This window comes from Podarcis vaucheri, assembly GCF_965113315.1.
Source record: "Podarcis vaucheri genome assembly, chromosome: 16".
Lineage (NCBI taxonomy): Eukaryota > Metazoa > Chordata > Lepidosauria > Squamata > Lacertidae > Podarcis > Podarcis vaucheri.
This window is the reverse complement of record NC_138754.1, coordinates 12,640,852-12,662,161: the sequence shown is the minus strand read 5'-3', so window position 1 is coordinate 12,662,161 and position 21,310 is coordinate 12,640,852. Positions and strand designations below refer to the sequence as shown.

Genomic DNA, 21,310 nt, shown 5'->3' with positions numbered 1-21,310 from the left:
TGTCCAATGGTTATAGCAGAGAAGGCTGAAAAGCCCATCTCCCCCTAGCTCCTTACCATTCACAGTCTCACAGAAAGGCATTTTGATGGTTTGGCATGTGTGGAAATTAACATTACTTTCCAGCCCCCATTTCGTTTGTGCTAAATATCCGCACGCCCCCTCTGGCAATAGCTTCATTCAGTAAGAGCTTTGACCCCCAAGAGGATATGTGTAATCTGATTTGTAATTGGCACTAATTAATTTTAATCTCAGTGGGAACACTTCACAGGGGGTGGGGCTGATAATAACTGGGGGAGGGAAAGGAAAGGTATACATTCAGTTCCTTGCTGTATCCATAAAGGACGCTGGTATGTTTATAGGCCAAAACTGGAGCGGCCAATTTTTCATTCTGCCCCTGCTCTTCTGCCATTTCAGTCTGCAGACAGTTATTTGGGAAATAATCTCGGGGAAATTCTCAGTGCTGTGGGAAAAGATTCAACTGATTATTCTGTAGCGCAAAACTGACTAGCAACAGGCTGGGCATTTCCCTCCCTGCTCAGTTGGCAACCTTAAGGCCAACTAGATTGTGCCCTGGAATTGCCTTTAAACGGATTGCCTTTAAACGGTTTCGAAGGCTTTGAAGACACTCGAACTCCGGATGCAAGGTAGAAAACGTGCTAAGAGAAAGGTATGCTTGGCAAATCCACACTGTGATCAACTCCTGCCCAGAAACCAATGTCCCCACTGTGGAAGGATGTGTGGATCCAGAATGGGCCTCTACAGTCACTTACGGACTCACTGTTAAAGCCGTGTTTAAGGAAGACAATCTTACTCAGCTACGAGTGATCGCCAAAGAAAGAAGAAGAAGCCCTCAGGCATCCCCCCCAACTCTACCTGCCTGTCTTATTTGCAACTGGTCCAGAGGCTGACCCTGCCTGCCAGCTTCCTGCACCTGCATCTCTGTGTTGTCCCTTGCAGAACAAAACTGGAATTAGTTGGTTCAGCCTATTATTGGTTCTGGATCCACTTACTGTGAGGACTCCCGACCTTCCCCTCTATCAATTCCAATGGGCACCAGCCACCACTAGTTAAATGACAGCAAATTTTCAGTTAAATTCATTTACATTTGAAACTGGGTTGTTGTTCCATTGTATTGTGTGTGCCATGGAGTCTCTTTTATTATCTTTCTAAAACATCCTGCTAAGCCTGAGACACTCCCTGCCTGATTAACAGCTAAAGCAAATGAAATTTTATTGATTCATTCATCAACGTGAATACAAAGCAAGGTAGATGTGGGATAATCAGCCTCATATAACCATCATGCTTAGGTCTAATTAATACCAGGCTTAGCTCACCTTGAGTGGGAACAGGTAATCAAGTCTTTGTTCTCCTTCCAGTCTGCCTGAGAAATTTGGCATGTGAAGGGGTTTTGAGTTGGCTGCTGCAGCTCAGACTGCATGGCTCTTACAAGTCGTTGTTGAGTTCCTATACCAATAATTTAGGAACTTTCACCACTGTAACTAAGCCAAGTTGTACTGCCTGTGTTTTCTGACTGATGTATGGAAAAGCACATGAACCTGACCTTTGGCATGCTTGTAAAGAAACAATTTTTAACTTACCAACCTTGTCTTTTTCTATGTTGGGGGAAGAGTGGACTACTTTGGACTGTTATAAAGGTCTAACAGCTTATATTTCTATGTTTTACTTTGCTGCATGTTTTGTGGTTTTCAATCTCTGCTGGTGTTCTCTCACCAAAGAGTACTTGCCACAATCTTGGATCCTGGCATCCAGGGATTCTCCTTTTATATGACTAATTTTTCCTTGCCGACCAGCACTAAAGACCTCAAGGTATTTTGCCTCAAACCTCTGCTTCTGGAGTGGCTGGTCATTTTTCCAGATACTCCATGGAAAAATCAACACAATCTAAAAAATGCAGACTACAGAAGTTTATCTAATCCCAAAGGCAGTTTTTATACTTTATTTATTTGCTACACAAAGCTGGCATCTGCTGTCTGCTGTCCCAAAGTTGTTTCAGTTGTTTGTGTTCATCTAGAAATCGAGAAATTTTAAGGGTTGTGTCCAAGTAACTCCAACTTAGAGTAGACCCACCAAAATCAACTGGTAACTTTCATTTTCCTCAAGTCTGGCTGTGAAATAGATAACAGAACACAATGAAGGCCACAAAGTAGATAAATAAGAGGAGTGTCTGTCCGAAAAGGAAATGAGAGAAATGTTTCCGGGCTTCTTTCTTGAAGTATTTCTCCAATTATGTCAGCATAAATGGAAACCAAACACAGCCTGGCTGGATTCAAGATGGTGCCTGTCATGGTAAAAGTCTTGCTTGCTTTTTAATTTATTGCCTGCTGGGGAACATCTGGCTTCATGAAACAAATACTCTACAGGGGATTTTTCTACCTAAAGGGTTGAAAAACACACCGCACATAGTTCAGTTATGAGGTTTCCTCACATACGATGGCCACTAACACAGATGGCTTTAAAAGAGGAATAGACAGATCAACGGAGGGGAAGGTTACCCATGGTTACTAGCCATGGTGGTTATGTTCTGCCTCCATTGTTGGAGGCAATATGCCTCTGAATACCTGTTGTTTGGGAGTTGCAAGTTTGGAGAGTGCTGTTGTATTCAGGTCCTGCTTGTGGGCTTCCATTGGGGCATTTGGCTTTGCCAGTGTGAGAACAGGATGCAGCTAGGCTCTTCTTATGTTCTGTGGGGTGTGTATGCAGCTTGTCTCCGTTATGCTTATATATTTGCAAATAAACCAAATATTAGAAAAACACCATTAAGTCTATTGTCTTCCTTTTTTCTTCAAATAAAACTGAATCTCCAAGTTGTACAGCCTCTTGAACATCTCACCATTCCGTCTCTCTCTATGCTATAACCTCACCTTGACACCATGTGGGGGTCCTGCCCCTCATGACAGTCCCTGCTCCCTTGGCAACAGCATCCCCTTTCTGACACTTCCACTAAGCAGCCCTGACTGGAGCCATTGTAGGGGGAACCCCAGGCAAGAGAAAAGGGACCATTATCCCTCCCCTTCCCTTCCCCAGTGAAAGGGTGAAGTCACTGTAGCAATTTTGACAAAAGTGGGTTTTGTTGGCAAGAGCCCCTCCTGCACCCTCTTCCCTTGGCTGTTGGCACCATTCCCACAACCTTTGTGACGGAGGGCTTGTGATCTGTCCCCAGCCTTCATTTAGAGACAGCACTGCTTGCTGTGGATCTCCTTTTCAAGTCAAGGCAGGCAGGTTTGGCTGAGGCCCTGGCATTTCCTGCCCTTTAAACCCCCTGGATTTAGCTTGTATTTCATTTGCATTTTTTTTTTTAAAGCAAAGCAGTATTAGCATAGTCTGCGTCAGTAGCTGTTGACCTGTCTGGATCAGAGGCTGTGTGTTGACCTCAGACATTTGTGGGCTACTATCAGGAAAACAATGTTCAATGCAAACAAGTTGTGGACAGCAGTTCTTTTGGAGGAGAGAGAGGCACTTGATGTCACAGACCCCTGGTGGTCAACATTTGAACTGGCCCCTGATCCTTAAGCAATCAGCAGTGAAGACTGGTTACCAAAGGGCCCTATCATGTCAGAGACTTTGCCCAGTTTCTAAGATGTGGGTGGGGAACCTATCTATCTGGTCTCAGTGAATCCCTTTCCCCTTCCTTCTAGTGGATTTAAAACACATAATCATGCCCATGGCAGCGCCTCACAACTGTATTCAGGAGCAAATCCCAGAAACATGAAAAAGAAAAACAATTTTAACATATTAACTATTAACTGTGATGGACACATATACGTGATGCATGTCAAGTTTTCCTCTCTCCACTGCAAATTGAAACCCAGGTTCCCCGTGATAGTAAGGAGATCTGCCCAATTTTTGCATCTCACATGACACGCCTGTTGTAAAAGACAGTGCATGCAATGTATACAACTGCTAACGCAACCATTGGGCAAATTTATGTAATTTTCATATTTATATATTCCAGGAAAAGGAACTACAGTATACAAATGCTATCAGTTTATATTGCGGCTGCGATTGCACCTGTGTGTAAGCCCCATTGCATTCAATGGGATTTGCTTTTAATGTTACCCAACGGTTTTAGATTAAAAGTCAATTTGACTCCTAACTAGATTAGCCCAAGGTGATTGGGACGTGCCCGGATGTCGCTCCACCCCCTCCTCCGTTTTCGAAAGGGGCGGGCCCAAATGCAGCCGGCGAGTTGGAAGAGGCGGCGGCATCAAAATGGCGGTCGCGACCCGAGGGCTGACTGTGAGTTTCTATGGTAACCGCCGTGTCCCCTCCATTACCACTCCCCCTTTCCTCCTTGCGTTATCCTTCCCTCCCCCTTCGGCCTTGGGTGGCCGATATTGATGTAACTGCTCGTTTAATAGCAGCGCGCCTTCCGCTTCTACACTGTTCAAAACTATTGGTCCTTCAAACCCCGCTCCTTGCAACAGTATCTGCCTTCTTCATTATCTGTTGGTTTTGACGTTAGTGCCCTTCCCGTTTCCTACCCCGGGAAAAATCTGCCAGCATTTGTATGGTTCCGCCCTTCTGATTTTGGGCACCCCCCACCCGATTAATTATGGGGTGATCATATTTGGGATGTTAATGATTTTCGTGCAAATAGCCAGTCTATAAATACCAATATTACAGATTTGTGTTATACATAACTATAATGGTAACGTTTATTGAATATATGGGAAATAATTGTGTACAGCTGAAAACGCTGGCAGCATTAAGATAAATTCAACAGTGTAAATAAGTTTTGATGGATGCAGTAATGGAATACTGATCGGTATAGTTTCTGTGAAATAGGCAGGGATTCATGATAATGTAAAATGAACCATGGAAAGAGAAGAAGGGAAGTCGCTGATAACGTAAGGATGTAAAATGAGTATTTTAAATCTTAAAACAGAAAATGTAATAATAATAAAAAGTACTGTGGGTTAAACCACAGAGCTTAGGACTTGCCGATCAGAAGGTCGGCAGTTCAAATCCCCGCAACGGGGTGAGCTCCCGTTGCTCGGTCCCTTCTCCTGCCAACCTAGAAGTTTGAAAGCACATCAAAGTGCAAGTAGATAAATAGGTACTGCTCCAGTGGGAAGGTAAATGGCATTTCTGTGTGCTGCTCTGGTTCGCCAGAAGCGGCTTAGTCATGCTGGCCACATGACCCGGAAGCTGTACGCCGGCTCTCTTGGCCAATAAAGCGAGATTAGTGCCGCAACCACAGAGTCGGCCACGACTGGACCTAATGGTCAGGGGTCCCTTTACCTTTACCATGACATAGTGGGCACAATCCATGCTAAGTTAGATGAACATCAGTTGGATTTATGTTTTTAGTAATTTGTCTCGGTAGTTTCAGTGCTGTGGGGGATAAATGCAGCTAACTTTGACTGCAGTCTTAACCTCTCTTACGTGGGAGTAAGTCCCATTAAATTCACTAGGACTTACTTCTGAGCAGACATAGGAACACAAGCTGTGGTCCATCTCAGTGTTGTCTGCGCACCGACTGGCAGAAGCTCTCCTAGTTCCAGGCAGGGAGACTTCCCCAGGAGATGCCGGGGTTTTGAACCTGGGACCTTATGCATACAAAGCAGATGCTCTTATCACCAAGCTACAGCCCTTTCCCAAACACAATGTGGTTAGGATTATGCTGTTACAATGCTTCTGTATAAGGCACTGTCTTGCAGACAAATAGCTGAGTGCCTCCCCAGCACCCTCCTGCGTTCTTGATTAATTCTAAACTACTTAGAAGTCATTTTTGGCATATAAGCAGGATATACATTAATAAATGAATAATTGGCCTACCAGGCTTCACACAATGCATGGTTTAAGTCTTCTTTTCATAGCTATACCACTGTTTCTGGTCCACACCAGTGATACAATTTCCCCACGTTGTGTGTTCATAGAATTGTAGAGTTGGAAGGGGCTCCAAAGGTTGTGTGGTCCAGCTCCCTGCAATTCAGGCCCCACCCCTCAATTGCTACCACTCCCACCCCTACCCTCCACTCTGTTTTCGCATTCCTGGAATGATATTTCTGTACCACTGTGTGTGCACTTAAAAAAAAAAAAGTCACACGAAGTGTGCAAGAGCACAATATTTCCATGGGTGCTTCCAGACCGTTGCTGTTTTGGGGTGGGATTCACTCACATTGTAGTTGCACAGTTGGATGTCTTGCGCAGTAAGCCTGATTACTTTCAAAACCCAGACTTCCTGAAAACAGGTAAGGGGGGTGGAAATCCATTGGAAAATGTGGGATCGCTTGCTTGCTTGGTGCAGCGTCTTCCCCTGAAGACTCCTCCTGAAATAAATTGGGACCAATGCTCAATAAACAAGTCGTCCAGAAGTGCCCCAAAGATTACCAGCCCTTAGTTACCACGTTCTGCAGCAGAGGCTTGGGCTTTTTTGCGGTGTATGTGTGTGTGTGTGAATATGTGAATATATTTTATCATGGAGCTTAAAACAGCGCCCATGTGGTGGCCACCAATTCAGATGCTGATCAGACTCAGCCTTGCTTAACTTCAGGTAATGGTCTGATGTGTCTTACAACCTTGCCCATCACTGCTTAGAAATTTTCTCATGTGGTAAATAAATACCTGAAAGAAATAATAGATTTGGTTGTTTTGGGGGATTTTAAAAAATATTTTATTTTATTTTACAAAAGTTTACTGTCTTTGTTTTGAAAGGAGTGGCCTGGCTATGTAGGGGTGAGTGTGAGCATTAGCTGAAGGGAAAAGATGATATCCAAAACTCTCCTCCACCCTCTCTATAGCACAGATTAGCAGATACCTTTCAAATTTATAGCAATCCTTGTGGGATGAGGAAGCAAAAAAGGCGTGTAAGAAGTCAGAGAGTTAAACCTGTTTTAGTGACCTAATTGCTGTTTGTTTTGCTGCTGCGGTTAAGGAATGCCAGGAGTTCATCTCGCCTTGCTCCCCACCCCCAGCTCCATTTGGGAGTATAGTTCCCCCACTGCCCCATTGCCTGATGAAGGCTAAATTTGGGCTTAAAACAGCATGGAAATGAATGTTAGGTCAAGTGGAGTTTGTCAGGGACTTTGACATGTGAGACAGACCGTAAAGAAAAACCAAAGACATTCTTGAAGTTTTATGGCTTTTTAAAATTGTGTTTGAAGATAATCCTTATTTTACTTACTACGTTCATCGAGTTACGTCTTTGTAAAACAATTCATATTGATAAGCATCTGCAGGCACAGTTCTGCGGCCACCCCATTTAACTTTTCTTCCAGTTGCACAAATCCTACTATGTAAAACATTCTGGCTATTCTCCTTTAATTTAAAATACCACAGTCCACTAGAATTCCAGTTGTCCCCACTGAAAAAGAAGGTACTCTTGTGTGACTTGTTAACCCCAGCTCTCTTATAGGTTACTTAAGACAGTGTGAGACAGTGTGAGGTAAGAGTCCTTTTTGGGCACCAAAGCCATTGGGTCAGCCTTCCCTAACCTGTGGCCCTCTCGATGTTGCAGGACTGCAGTTCCCATCATCCCTGACCACTGGCCATGCTGGCTGGAGCTGGACTGAGAACTCTTCTTGAGAAGTTGGAATGTCCATAGATAGTCCGTAACACCAGAGCTGCTCAGCCAATAAAGGTTGGAGGTAGAGCTTGTCCTCTGAGGGCCAGTGGCTGTTATGTGGCATCAGGACATCAGAAGTCCATCTAGCAGAGTGGTGGGGGTACCTGTGGCCCTCCAGATATGGCTGGGCCTCAACTTCATTCATCCTTAACTACTGGCCATGCTGATGGAGTTCAGCAACATCTAGAGATCCCCAGATTGGGAAAGGTTGCATTGTGTCAGAACAGCATCAGTGCCATGAAGGCAGCAGGAGACAGTATGAGATTGGCCAAGCCAGGTCTAAATATTAGGAGCTTGGCCTTTTGACCTTGCTCATTCAACAGAGCAGACCATCGTTTAGGGAACGGCCATAGCTCAGTAGTCAAGCCATGTATAGGTAGGCCCAGGAAAGACTGTTCTCTCAGACTCTGGAGAGCTGCTTCCATCCCATCCGTGGATTGAGGGACCTGTGAGGCCCTCCAAATGTTTATTGGACTCCAAGTCAGTGTCGCCAATGGCCAGGGATAGTGGAAGCTCCTTGGGTGGCCATCTGTCATGTATGCTTTAGCGGCTGGACTTGATGACCTTGGGATCCCTTCCAACTCTACAGTTCTATGATTCTGTGAACATCTGGGGGGGTCCCAGATTTCTCATTCTTGGTGTAGACAATATTGAGGCAGATGGACTGACTTCCTGTGTTTGTGCACGATTGCCAGGCCAGCGATAGCCTCTCAAGGTTTAAATTCAGCTGGTAAAATTCTTGTGGCTTAGCTGTTAGCTCAAACTTGTCTGCCAGGTTACAGTGTTCTCCCCTGGGTTAACCCAAGACCCCCTTCCCCTTCAATAGGCTACACTGGACTGAAGCAACACTCTGTGCCTTCGGTATTTCCTGTGGGGGTTTAAGCACAGCATGCAACTGACAGCTTCAAGGTTGTTTTGTGTGCAACCGTAATACCCCGCAGGGGGCTCCAAGCCTGCGCATTTCAAGCAGCTGCCAGATGCTTCAAAATATTCCTTTCCTTCACCCCTGCACCCTGTGCCTTTATTTCTGTTTTCTTTTAAGCAATTGTTGCTTGAACTTCTTCGGTCCTAAATTCCTCCAGTCTGTTCTTCTTCTTGAAGTTCTCCCTGGGGTGCAACTAACCTGGCCTAGTTTAATAGGTAGTGCTTGCTGGTAAGCGGCCGGATTACTGTGAAAACAAATGGCCTGTGGGTCCTGGCTGCTTTGTTTACTTGTAAAAAAAAAAAAAAGTTAATTTAAAGAAAGGGGGGGGGGGACAGAAATGATACTAGCAATAAAGCTGGATTGGCTCCCATTTGCTCCACTGGCTGAAAGGAGCAGTGAGGTTTTAAAAGTGAGTTGCAGTCTAAGCCTCGGTGTGCATGAGCTGTTCTAATTAGCATTTGCTTTGATTAGTATGGTGAAAGTTGCTGCAGGGACTGGGAGTCGCAGACACTGTGCCGTTACAGTTGAAATTTCTCCTCAGGGACGTGATGAGCAAGTTCTTTCCAAACCTTTTTGCTTTTTCTAATATGCAAACTTCAGAGTGTGTTCATGTTGCTGCTTGTTCTGCATCCGGTTCACCCCTATTGCTAGCTTTTCAACCCTAATCTGCACAACATTAGCCACCATCCATGCTGATCCTGTAGTTTCTTGACAAATACTGCTGTTTGATGCATTGTTTTCTCAAACCAGCTTCAATCCGACTAGAAAAACAAGTCAGCAGTGATGTGAACATCACACACGCACACCTTAGCACTTCATGAATGGAGGTGCAAAGTGAGCTTTGCAAATTGTGGCTTACGTCAGCCACAGAGCCACAGTTGTGACCTCAGTGTTGTGGTTTGCAGAACTATGGTTTGCCCAAACCATTGTTTACCTTGCTTGAACAAAATAGCAAACTGTGGTTTGCCACAAATCGTCAAAAGAGGAGATATTATAGCCATTTTCAAATACCTTAAGGGCTGTCACATGGAAGATGGAGCAAGCTTGTTTTCCCCTGCTCCAGAGGGAAGGACTCGAACCAATAGCTTCAAGTTACAAGAAAGGAGATTCTGACTAAAGATCAGGAAGAGCTTTCTGACAGTAAGAGTTGTTTGACAGTCTCCCTCGGTAGGTTGTGGACTCTCCTTCCTCGGAGGTTTTTAAGCAGAGGTTGGATGGCTGTCTGTCATGGATGCTTTAGTTGAGATTCCTGCATTGCAGGGAATTGGACCAGATGACCTTTGGAATCCCTTCCAACTCTACAATTCTATGCTTCCGTGAAACAGTATTGAAAGAGGGGTTGGGTATAACCATTACCACGAGTGCAAATCATCATGAGGGCACAATAAAAAGGATGCCTGGGAGGGGACCTAAGAGAGCAGGGACTTAATCCTTAGTCTCCTTGCTCCATTGCCTTTCTACCTGCTTTGAGACCGAAGCCCTGGTTGCTCTGACAAATGGGTCAGGTTTCACTGTCCCTGATCTAAATCTGATTGGGCTGTGCCCTCTGCTTGAAGGACACGGGGTTTCATCCAAAGGGACTAAATTGAGCTCTCCTGGATCTACCAGACCATACAGTCATGTTAATGGAAGGCCAGCTGGCTCATATCATTCCCTGATGGGAAAAGATTGCTGTTCCTCGATCAGTATTCCATTTTATGAACATGTACTGCTAGAAGAAAGTGCTATTAAGTTATGTTTTGGAATAAGGTTCTGTATGTGAGTAACCTGCTGGTAAACAGTCCCAGGCCTTTCTGGAGAAGCCAGGGATTGAACCTGGCACCTTCTGCATTCAAAGCAGATGCTCTCCCACTGATCCACAGCCTGTCCCCAAGTGTTAGCTGCTGGTGCCTACAAAGCACCTACAACTGCCCTTTTGGGATGCTTGGCTTGGCCTCTTTCTATCTGATTGTTTGTTTGTTTTGTCCTGATTAATGGTGTAGAATTTATTTCCATGTGCTCCACACTGTAATGAGCCAGATGGTGTTTCTGCAAACTCTGAAACAAGGAGAAATAAACACTTAATACTGCTGAGTTGGCAGAAAGGAAGAGATGGTGGTGGAAACTCTCTCTCTCTCTCTCTGTGTGTGTGTGTGTGTGTGTGTGAGAGAGAGAGAGAGAGAGAGAGAGAGTGTAGAACTACCTGGCCTACCTCTGAAATGGAAATAAATACAGTGGTACCTCAGTTTTCGAATGTAATCTGTTCCGGAAGACCGTTCGAGTTCCAAAACATTTGAAAACAGCGGCGCAAAAGGCGGTCTGCAAATTTAATAGAGAAAATTGAAAAAAATAGCATATACACTCAGCGGAAGTCGTTGGACTTCCAAGCCGTGTTCGAAAACGGAAGCATTTACTTTTGGGTTTTTGGAGTTTAAAAACCGAAACGTTCGACTTCCGAGACATTACCACTGTAAACAGAGGAAGAATCGCAATGTGCTGGGTCCACTGAATTGATTTGAAATGAGTTTAGCCTTATGTGGTGGGGGCCCAGCTGACGGGTCTCTGACTCGGGCCCGCAAAACAGTTTGCTAAAAATACACTGCTAGTCACCCAGGCAGTCAGTCGGTGCCCTTTCTCTCGGGGCTGTTTGCTCAGTCAAGGAGATGCAAGGAACCACAAGACTGTAGAGCTGGAAGGGGGGACCCCCAGGGGACTTTTGATCCAGCCCCCTGCGACGCAGGAATCACAGCTAAAGAATCCCTGACAGGTGGTCACCCAACCTCTGTTTAAAAACCTCCCGTGAGGGAGAATCCACCGCCTTCCAAGGTGTTTGTTTAAAAAGTGTTCTCTTTTACCTTTGCATGTATCCCTCCCACAACTCCCCTTTCCCTCCCCTCTTCTTCCTGCATTGAGAAACCAAGAGATGCCGAAGTTAGAGGGGGGTGACAATATTTGGGGGAAATACGATTCCTGCAAGCAGACGTTTTCTCTAAAATTGTCTTCTCTTGAATCCCAGGCGTCCCAGCATCTCCGGTGGGTGTGGGAAGGGGCAGAGCTCAGGGGCGGAGTGTCTGCTTTGCATGCAGGGTGTCCCATGCAATTCCCCGCATCTGCAGGTGGGGCTAGTAGAGACTCCTTGCCTGAAACCCTGGAGAGCTGCCGCCAGTCAGCGAAGACAATATTGGGCTAGATGGACCAATGGTGTGTGACGCTCAGTTCAAGGCAGATTCCTATGTCTGTCGTGTTATATTTTTAACTTTGCAAGACTGTTATCCCGTGAGCGGTGGGGAGGTTGCAGAGAGTGGGTTTGAGCCAGTGTAAGGCGCTTTGGGAAGCCAAACAGGTGGCAAATCCGTCTTTTATCTGTAAAAAACGGCAGGAAAATGACAGCGTATCCGTAAGGTCGCAAACCCGCTCCCCCCTTTTAACAGGCCTGCCTCCCACTGAGATGGTTTTCCTCTGCTTGGTTAATGTTTGCTTCAGCACTTCAGCTGTCAGGGTGGGGGCTGGCGCCTGGCCAGGCATGAATTTTGTGGGGGGGGGGCTTGCTGATTTCCTCATCCCCATCAGCTCAGGAGCAAGCTAGCCGTCAGTGGGGCCTGGACCTGGAGGAGACAGCGAGAAATCATAATGATTATTTTGTTGTTGCTGAGAAAGGGCAAAGGGAGGCACGTTGATGGTTTTGCGGCGATGGGACGTGACAGAGAAAGGGGGAGTGTCGCAGGGTGGTTGCTATAGCAACAACTCAGCCGAGTGACAGGGATGCAGATGGAGAACTGCATCTTTATAATTTTTGGCTCCTGGTTAAAGGAGTGCCTGACTGAAGCCAGGAAGGGACCGGTGTCCCCTGGCCGCTTCAAGGTCAGCAGGAGATAACAGCCATGGGGCCCCTCCAGATTGGTGGGGTTGTGTGTGTGTGTGTGTGTGTGATAGTCTATTCTGGAACGTGCCATTGACACAATAATAGTGCATTGGTGCTGGATTTATACTGGACTGTCCACACATAATTCCATTCTATTAGCTGCTCTGCAATGCTTTTCCAATGTTTACCGCAGTATTGCTGTCCAGAGGGGGGCACTCTTGCGCCACAGAGCAACAAAAGGGGGACAAACCAGCCAGCCAAACACAAGAGCATTTGCTGCACAAAAAGTTGCAGGATTTTAGCAGGAAGTTACAAGGCACGCGCTGTTTGGAAACATAGCGGTCCGTCCACCACAAAACCTTTTCCAGGCACAAACAATTATGGAATGGGGATTGTGTAGAATTGTCCCAGTAACAATCACAAGCCCCACGATGGGCAAAAGATTCCTGCATTGCAGGAGGCTGGACGAGATTACGCTTGTGGTCCCTTCCAAATCTACAGTTTGATGATTCTATGATTAAATACAGAATAAAAAGGACGTCTGGAGGGGGACATGTTTTCCAAAGTTTTGCTGTGGATTCTGATAACCGTTTGGCTCTGGATTAACACTGGGAACACCAGAGGCAGCTGTCAGGCAACGGGCCAAATTTGACATGTTAAAAGGTCAAGGGTTCAGCCAGTATAGCTCTTCTGCCTGATGTACTATTTTTCTAGAAGCAAGAAAATAAGGATTCCTCCCACTTCTCTGGGAGAGAATTCAAACATGGAGTCTTGTGCCAGCGCTGTGCAGAAATGAACAATCAATAGCATTTTTGGGGTGGGTGAAATCTGGGGATGATCTAGTCCACTTTCCTACTCAACAGAGGCATCTGATATGTGTGTTTTAGTTAATTTAAAAGCAGTCCTAAACTACTTAATAATTAAAATTCTCTAAGTGGTATACAAAAAATACAGCATAAAAATAATACAAGTGTGTCCTAAGATGAACTACGATGATGCTATCTCCCAATGCTTCCTACGGCAGTTATGGGGTTGTCTTGTTCTGTTTTTATGGTATAATGCATTGATGTTTTAAATGTATTCTTAAGTACTCGGAGATCTCCAGGTAACAAGTCTTATAAATAGCAACAGCAATAAAGGTGCACCTTAAAAATCAGGAAAACAATATTTATAAGCATGATCCAATCTTATGGGTCAGAGAAAGTCCAGGCATAAATAGACATCTGAAGCAGCTGACGGATAATGCAATCATAATAATTTACTTACATGTTTTCTTACCTGTGCTTTAGTGTAAGATCCCATACTGGGTTGCAGCAGTTTAAAAAATACAGTATTAAAAATAGTTCAAGTCAAATTACAATCCCAAGAATAGGGTAAGTGGGTCCTAACACACACACACACACACACACACACACACACACACACACCTGAAGACACATCGCTTTACCCTGGCCTTGGCCTTTGACACCATATGGTGTCAAAGGCCAAGGCCAGGGTTAAATGATGTGTCTTCAGGATACGATAAAAGCTATATAAAGAAAGGTGCAGGACGCACCTCTGTGGGGCGGGAATTCCACAGCTTAGGGGCTGCCACAGAGAAGGCCCTCTCCCCATCCCCACCAAATTTCCAAGGGTGGTGACCTTTCAGATAGTTGGGGCCTAAGGTTTTCAAGGGCTTAAATGCTAATAGGAGCACCTTAGATTGTCCTTGGAAATGAATTGGAAGCCAGTGCAGCTGTATGGGAGAAGGAAGGGCTGCCACAACTGAAAGAAGCCAAGCACAACCACCTGTGAGTTCCTGGCCAGAGTTCAGCAGATTGTGGAAATATGACCAGAGGCTCCTAGCCTGCTGGTTCTTCCAGTTGGGGTGGGTGAGGCTTAAATCAGTCGTTGACCAGCATCCCCCTGCCCCTGCCTATCCTGACTTTGAAGACCCTCACAAACCCAGCATGGCAAGTTCAAGGGCCTGGGCAATCCTAGCACAACAGCCCTTATGCTGTTTCCAAGTTTTTAAAGAATTCCCCCCCCATTGGGGTCCCAAGTACAAAGTACACAAGGCATTCACCAGAGAGGTGCCAGTTGGTGACATGGTGCCCTCTAGATGTTTCAGGACTGCATGGGACAGTTTGAGAGGATCAACTTGTTTTCAAACCTGCCATCTGAAGGAAAAATCCTTTCAGGGGACTTTGCCAGTGCTTCCTGATGCACATCTTTTAAATAAAATAATTTTGGCTTGGCAGCAAGGCTCTCGAGGTCACCTTAACTGAGCCACTTTTAAATTTGGATTTCACTCTCCCAAGTGCAGCATGGGGGATGTTCATTATGCTGGCCTAGCTTACAAGACCAGTACGGATTACTGAGTCAATCTATGCCCGTGAAATGCTTTTAAGACCTTAAAGCACCACACAGACACACCATCCATCAACTGTTCACATCCCAGAGGCCTTCCCTTTCTCTCTCTTTCCTAGGTTGGCATCTTCCCAGGACCAGGGTGTGGTGCTCTTCGGGAGGTCTGAATATGACCTTAGCCGTTCCCTTTTCCATGTGCCGTTGCTGCTGGCTGTGCCAAAGTGCCAGGCACCGGGTGTTTTCTACCGCGTTCTGCAGCCGGTGAGTGCTCTCCTGCTGGCTCATTTGGGATGTATTACAATGCAGGGCCTTGAACAAAGCTTGCGACAAACACTATGAGAGCAGACTTCTGATGATTCATTGGCAATAGTGTGCCCACCATACACTGAAAGCACATAACTTCCTCCCACAAAGAATCCTGGCAACCGTGGTTCACCCCCTCCCAGAACTACAATTCCCAGCACCCTTAACAAGATGCAGTTCCTAGGATTCTTTGGCAGGAAGCTGTGTGATTTAAATGTGTGGTGCCTATGCAGCCTAAGTCTGAATCTAGTGTCTCTTGGCTTTTGCCAAAGATGTTTCTCTTCCATTTCCCCTTCTGGCTCCATAGAGTCCTCAGTCTCCTCACCTGAAGAAAGGGGAACCAGTCCCAGGGTCATGACAGGATGTTGGGGACATGAACCCAGGACCTCGTGGCCTTAGGCTGGGACTTAAGCCTGGTGTGCTATCCAGGACTTGTGTGTGTTCTCAGTCCTCAGAGCCCCTGTCAGTCACAGAAAAGGGCTTAGGAGTGTTTGCAATACCAGGCAGGCGGAATAAGGCCTCTGGAGTGACTGCGCCTGGGATAAATACCATAAGGCTGGTAAGAGAGGGGAAGGGCCATAGCTCAGTGGTAGAGCAACTGCTTTGTATGCAGAAGGTCCCGGGTTCGATCCCTGGCATCTCTCTTTGGGGCTGGAACTGTCCTCTGTCTGAAATCCTGGAGAACTACTGCCAGTGAGGACACAGAACTGAGCAGGGCAGAGCAATGATACAAGGCAGCTCTTGCCCACCCCAAATATATCTTCTGTACTTCCAGGTCCCTTCTACTGATCTCCGGAGTACTCTGGATTCAGATGAGGGTGCCCACAGGCTCCCCCACGCTGCACTCAGGGGATCACCCCATTGCATTTGCCCAGCGTATGAAATCTCCCTTGTTCTTCTTTTGTCTCCAGTGGCAAGGAGCCACGAAGCGTAACAGCCCACCCATTTTGCAGGCCTGCACCTGTTTAATTCTCTCTCTCCTTTCCTTTAACTATTTACTCTGGTTGAATTATCAAGATTTATTCCCAAAACAAAAAAAGGAATCACAGGAGAAAGGAAGTGGGAGAATTGCATCCCCTTCCATTGGCAAGCTGCCCCCATTCTGGTCCTTACTGATAACAGAGTATTTTGGTTGGTGGATTACGGAGGATATTATATACACAGCTGGTGGATGTTATGCATATTCTTTTCAGTCTTGTCCTCTTGAGTTTGTAATGAACCGCCTGTTCTTTTATTCCCTCTCTCTCTGTATGCATGTGTGTGTGTGGAGGGGGGAGACTTATTTCTTGCATATCGTTTACCGAGAACTCTTCACAGTGATTCTTGAATTTTGTGTACCCGGGGGAAGGAGGGAAAGAGCCCTGTATGTCAGCTCCCAGTGCCACCCTCAGCCTGTTTGCTTTTCTGAGCATCCTCTAGACTAACGTCCGGTGTTGTTGTTTAGTAAAAACCACAGCTCAGTGGGAGAGTGTCTGCTCTGGATGCAGAAGTCTCCCAGGTTCAATCCTCCCATCTCCAGGTAGAAGAAAAACTCCTCTCTGTAACACTGGAGAGCTGTTGCTATTCTATGTAGACCAGGAACCTCATGCTTGGAAGTCAAATGCACCCCTCAAAGCCTCTCTGGCCCCGAAGACTCTCTGCTTCCTCAACCTCGGCCCTCCAGATGTTTTGAGACTACAATTCCCATCATCCCTGACCACTGGTCCTGCTAGCTAGGGATCATGGGAGTTGTAGGCCAAAAACATCTGGAGGGCCGAGGTTGATGAAGCCTGGCCTAGGCCACCGCCACCCCTTTCCAAGCCACCCCCAAACCTGGCAACTTTCTTGAGTGTTTCTTGCCTGGGATGAAATGTGCCCTTGAACTCTGAAAATGCCTTTTGCTTGCTTGGATGGAGGACAGGAAAGGGAGTGTGAGCATGTGTGGACCAGGAGTTGTCAACCTTTTTGGACCAGATTTCAAATTTTAAGAGAGCGCCACTGACACAACACAATAGCATCTCTCTCTCTCTTTCTTTCTCTCTTTCTCTCTTTCTCTCTTTCTCTCTCACACATACACCGATGATTTTGCTGTCCATCAGCAACAAGAAGCATTCCTAGGTACCAGAAAAAGTATCCAAAGTAGCCACATTCCCTTTCATTTCACAGAATCACTTAAAAGTTACCAGCACATTTAGCCTCATAACTTACTTTCTTTTATTAAAATATTGTTCTATTTATTTCCAATACATAACAATGACAAAAAAGAAAGGAAGTAATACAAAACCATAATCCCCACCCCACCCCGAACTCATCAATCTGGTTAAGTTTGCCAAAATCCATTCTGTGATTTTGGTAGTTGCCATTCTTCAGGATTATCAGCAAAATGTTTTATAAAAGGATGGCGTATATCAACAAAATTGTTTGCATCATTTGTATCATTTGATGCATGTAATCTCTTTGTTATTTTTTTTCTGATACAGCAATTGATCATACATTCTGTTTCCAATGAGAGATAAGCAGGTGCTCCAATCCTCTCCTAACTTTCTTTCTAGGAATGGTAAAGACTTACAGTCGTACCTCGCAAGACGAACGCCTCGCAAGACGGAAAACCCGCTAGACGAAAGGGTTTTCCGTTTTGGAGGCGCTTCGCAAGACGAATTTCCCTATGGGCTTGCTTCGCAAGACGACAGCCCATAGGGAAATATCCGGGACAGCGGGGAAGCGCAGCACGTCTTCCCCACTGTCCTCGGACCTCCTCCGAAGCCGGGCGGTGGGGCGGGAACGCCTCCTCCCGCCGCCGCCGGGCTTCAGAACGCTGCTCCGAAGCCGGGCGGCGGGGCGGGAACACCTTCTGAAGGCGGGCAGGGGGCGAAAGTCTTTGTCCCCCCTGCCTGCCTTCCCAGGGGCTTTTAAATCGCCCCGGACAGCGGAGAAGTCCTCCGCTGTCCCGGGGCGATTTTAAAATGCCGCCCGCCAGCATTTTAAGATCGCCCGGACAGCGGAGAAGTCCTCCGCTGTCCCGGGGTTTTTTAAAATGCTGGGGGTGGGAAGAAAAGCCCTTGTCCCCCCCCCCCAGCCTTCAGAAGAGGTCCGGGGACAGACTGTCCCCGGACCTGGTCTGAAGGCGGTTTCCCTAGGAACGCATTAATTGATTTTCAATGCATTCCTATGGGAAACCGTGCATCGCAAGACGAAAAACTCGCAAGACGAAGAGACTTGCGGAACGAATTAATTTCGTCTTGCGAGGCACCACTGTACTTAAAATGGCCACACTAGTGCTTGGTGGCGCATGTCAGAGCCAATGTGGTGTAGCTGTGGGACTAAGACCTGGGAGACTAGGATCCAAGTCCCCACTTGGCCAGTCACTGTCTCTCAGCCTAACCTACTTCACAGGGTTGTTGTGAGGATGAAAAGGAGAGGAGGAGAACTATGCATGCCACCTTGAGCTTGGAGGAAAGGCAGTACGTGAATGTGATAAACAAACAAATGTCAACATTGAGAGATTTGTGGGTGGGGAGGAGACATGGGCGATGATGTCAGCGTAACCAATTCCTCCTCCTCGTAGGTCACCAGCCAGGAACAGCAGCTACTATGACCTGCTGGGGATCAAGCAGGATGCCACCCTGGAGGAGATCAAGCAGGCCTTCTTCAGCAAGTCAAAGAAGGTGCGTTATATAATGGGTGGGAGGGACAGAGGGATATACATTTGCAGGAGGAAACAGCACCCCCTGAAGCCGACTTGTTGAGCATACACATCCTACATTTAAAGCACATCCCCTGCCCTCCAAAGAATCCTGGGAACTATAGCTCACCCCCAGAGAGCTACAGTTCCCAGCATCCTTAACAACCTACAGATCCCACGGTTCTTTGGGGGAAGCCATGTGCTTTCATTGTATGCTATGTACACAAGGGTGGCTGAACCTCTCCATAAGGATGCTATGAGAGGCTACCCACTAGCCCAAAGATTTTGGCCACCCAGATGTTCTTGGACTCCGGCTCTCGTCACCCTCAGCCAGCATAGACAACAGTCAGTCCGTCAGAAGTGGATGGGAAGATGTGCCAGAAGGTGTGGGCTAACCCTTCCTCAAAACATATGCACAGTAAATAGCCGGCATCATTTAACCTTCCCACAAACTTTGTGTGGGAAAAATAGGATGAAAGAGGCTGTTGGGAAGTGACCACTGTGGATTACGTTGGATGGGAGAAGGGCAAGTAAGCTTTGTGTGTGCTGTAACTTGGGATGGAATGATCTGTCACTTTCAGTTTCTCATTTCCCCATCTTAAATTCTGTCCCCCACATTTCCACATCAGTTTACATAAAAATGCATCAGCATGTATGTATTTTTATATGCACTTTTGCCTAATCCATACATTTTTGCAAACCAATTTTCTCTAACATAATGCATTCTTTACATGCTATTTTTACTAATGTTTGTATTTAATGCACACTCTGTGCAATTTTTTTGGTATACATTACTTGGCCGAAGAGCTGCATTGCAAAATTCAAAGAAGCACAAATTTCGGAGGAGGGCTGTGTTTTGCTTTGCCCATTATTTTGAATGCAGATTTGATAGGTTTGCCTTTGAATGTGAACTGAATCAAAATTTTCTTACACCCATGGCTGTCATTAAAGGCATCTCTAAAGCTACCTAAAACATCCTTTGCGTAAGGTCAGGTGTGTCCTGGATCTTCTCCTCTCCCTTCTTCCCTGAAGAGGGCAGTGTTGAGCCAAAAGAGCCCTGGATCCACTTCCCGAAGGAAAACCAGCACAGTGTTTGTTTTCGTAGTAGGGTGCTCCTTTGAATTCCTCTTCTGCTTTAGAAAGAGACAACCTGGCTTTTTAAAACCAAACAGTCTCCTGTGCTCTCAGCCCAAAGGTACTCCAGAGCTGTCTCTACCATATAGATAGCCTAGGGAGCCACTTAAGGTGGTAGACCTCAAACGGCACTCACCATACTGCAAAGAGCAGGCATATTTGCAGTGACTGACTCTGCTTTTGAATGTGTCAAGCCAAAAGGATTCTTGCACTGTAGCATCATGCTGGCAGAGCATCCCTGGGTGGAAGGCAGGAGGCTGCCTTATACTGAGTCACCTCATTGGTCCATTGAGTTCAGTATTGTCTAATCTGACTGTCAGCGGCTCTCCCAGGTTTTCAGACAGGGAGTGTCTCTCAGCCCTATTTGGAGATGCTCAGGATTGAACCCGGGCCCTTCTGCATGGCATGGCTGATGCCCTACCACTCAGCAGTAGCCCCTTCCCTCTGGTGCACTTCCAGTGCGTGTGGTTAGTTGGCCTTGCAGGAAGCATCGTAGGGTAACCCACCCTTTCAGGAGCCCATGGACACATTTGCAAGCTGGAGAACCTATTTGCACCTCCTGCTGTGGGGCAGGGCCTTTCCAGATGTCTGTTTCGTTGTGCATTCATGACAATTTGTGCACACGATGCTATTATGGCGGTCACACGTGTTCCCACTTACCATGGTTTGTACCTGCAAAGGCTTTGGGCTGGTTACATTGCTTCATTCCCAATCAGTGCATATTCTGTAACGTCCTGCTGAAACTTTTTATACACAAATGTTCTGGTTCCTTTTTTGTCCCACTTTTGTTGTGCTGCAGCCCTTCTAGACGGCAGTAATGTGGTGTCATTACTGGATGACGATGCATGCAGAGGAGTGGTGGGAGGCACCAGCTGGGGAACCCCCAAGGGAAGAAGACTCAGAGCCAGGAGATTGGTGGTGGGATGAGGATGGGTGGTCAGAGGGAGAAGGGAGCAGACTGGGAGGAGGAGGTGTTGGAAGCTGTAGAGGTAACAGTGTTTAATGAGCAGGGAGAGTCTGTGGCAGAGAACAGCCCAGAATCAGAGGCAGAAGCAGAGGCTGGAGAGGAGAGGGGCCAAGAGGCAGAGATGAAAAATCAGAGGGTCTGCCCCTCCTGCTGTGACCAGCTCCCCTTCCCCCTGGTCTCTCAGAACCAGAAGAGGTATGAAAAGGGCAGAGCAAAGGCAAGCAAGGCAGCTAAGTCTCAGATTGCTTGGGAAGGACTCAGAGAAGGAGGAGACTTAGAGAAGTGTGGGAACGCAGGGACCTTCAGTCCCCTCAACTGCCTCAGTGGGGCAAGATCTAACAGGACGAGTTGCTGTGCTCACTAGGCCTGGCCTCCTGAGTTTTCTTGATTCTTCGAACAAAGTGTTAACTTCACAGATGTGAGTTGACACCCACTGCTGACACGTGGGAACATCAGGGAAGCATCATGAAACAAGAATAAATCTGCCACTAATGCTCAAGTATTGTGTCGAAAATATGCTGCAGAACACACCCTCAATAGGA

The 21,310-nt window shown here is 46.5% G+C and overlaps 1 protein-coding gene across 1 annotated transcript in view; it reads left to right on the top strand.

Moving 5' to 3' along the window:
• Nucleotides 1-4,148: 4,148 nt before the first annotated feature.
• The window catches only part of DNAJC4 (DnaJ heat shock protein family (Hsp40) member C4), a gene marked incomplete at its 5' end in the record, with an annotated part of 45,461 nt that continues 28,299 nt past the window's right edge, over nt 4,149-21,310 (top strand). Inside the window, 4 exon segments of the mRNA XM_082202469.1 lie at nt 4,149-4,160; nt 4,162-4,270; nt 14,823-14,964; nt 18,551-18,650. Of these exon segments, the coding sequence (XP_082058595.1) occupies nt 4,149-4,160; nt 4,162-4,270; nt 14,823-14,964; nt 18,551-18,650 (363 nt within the window).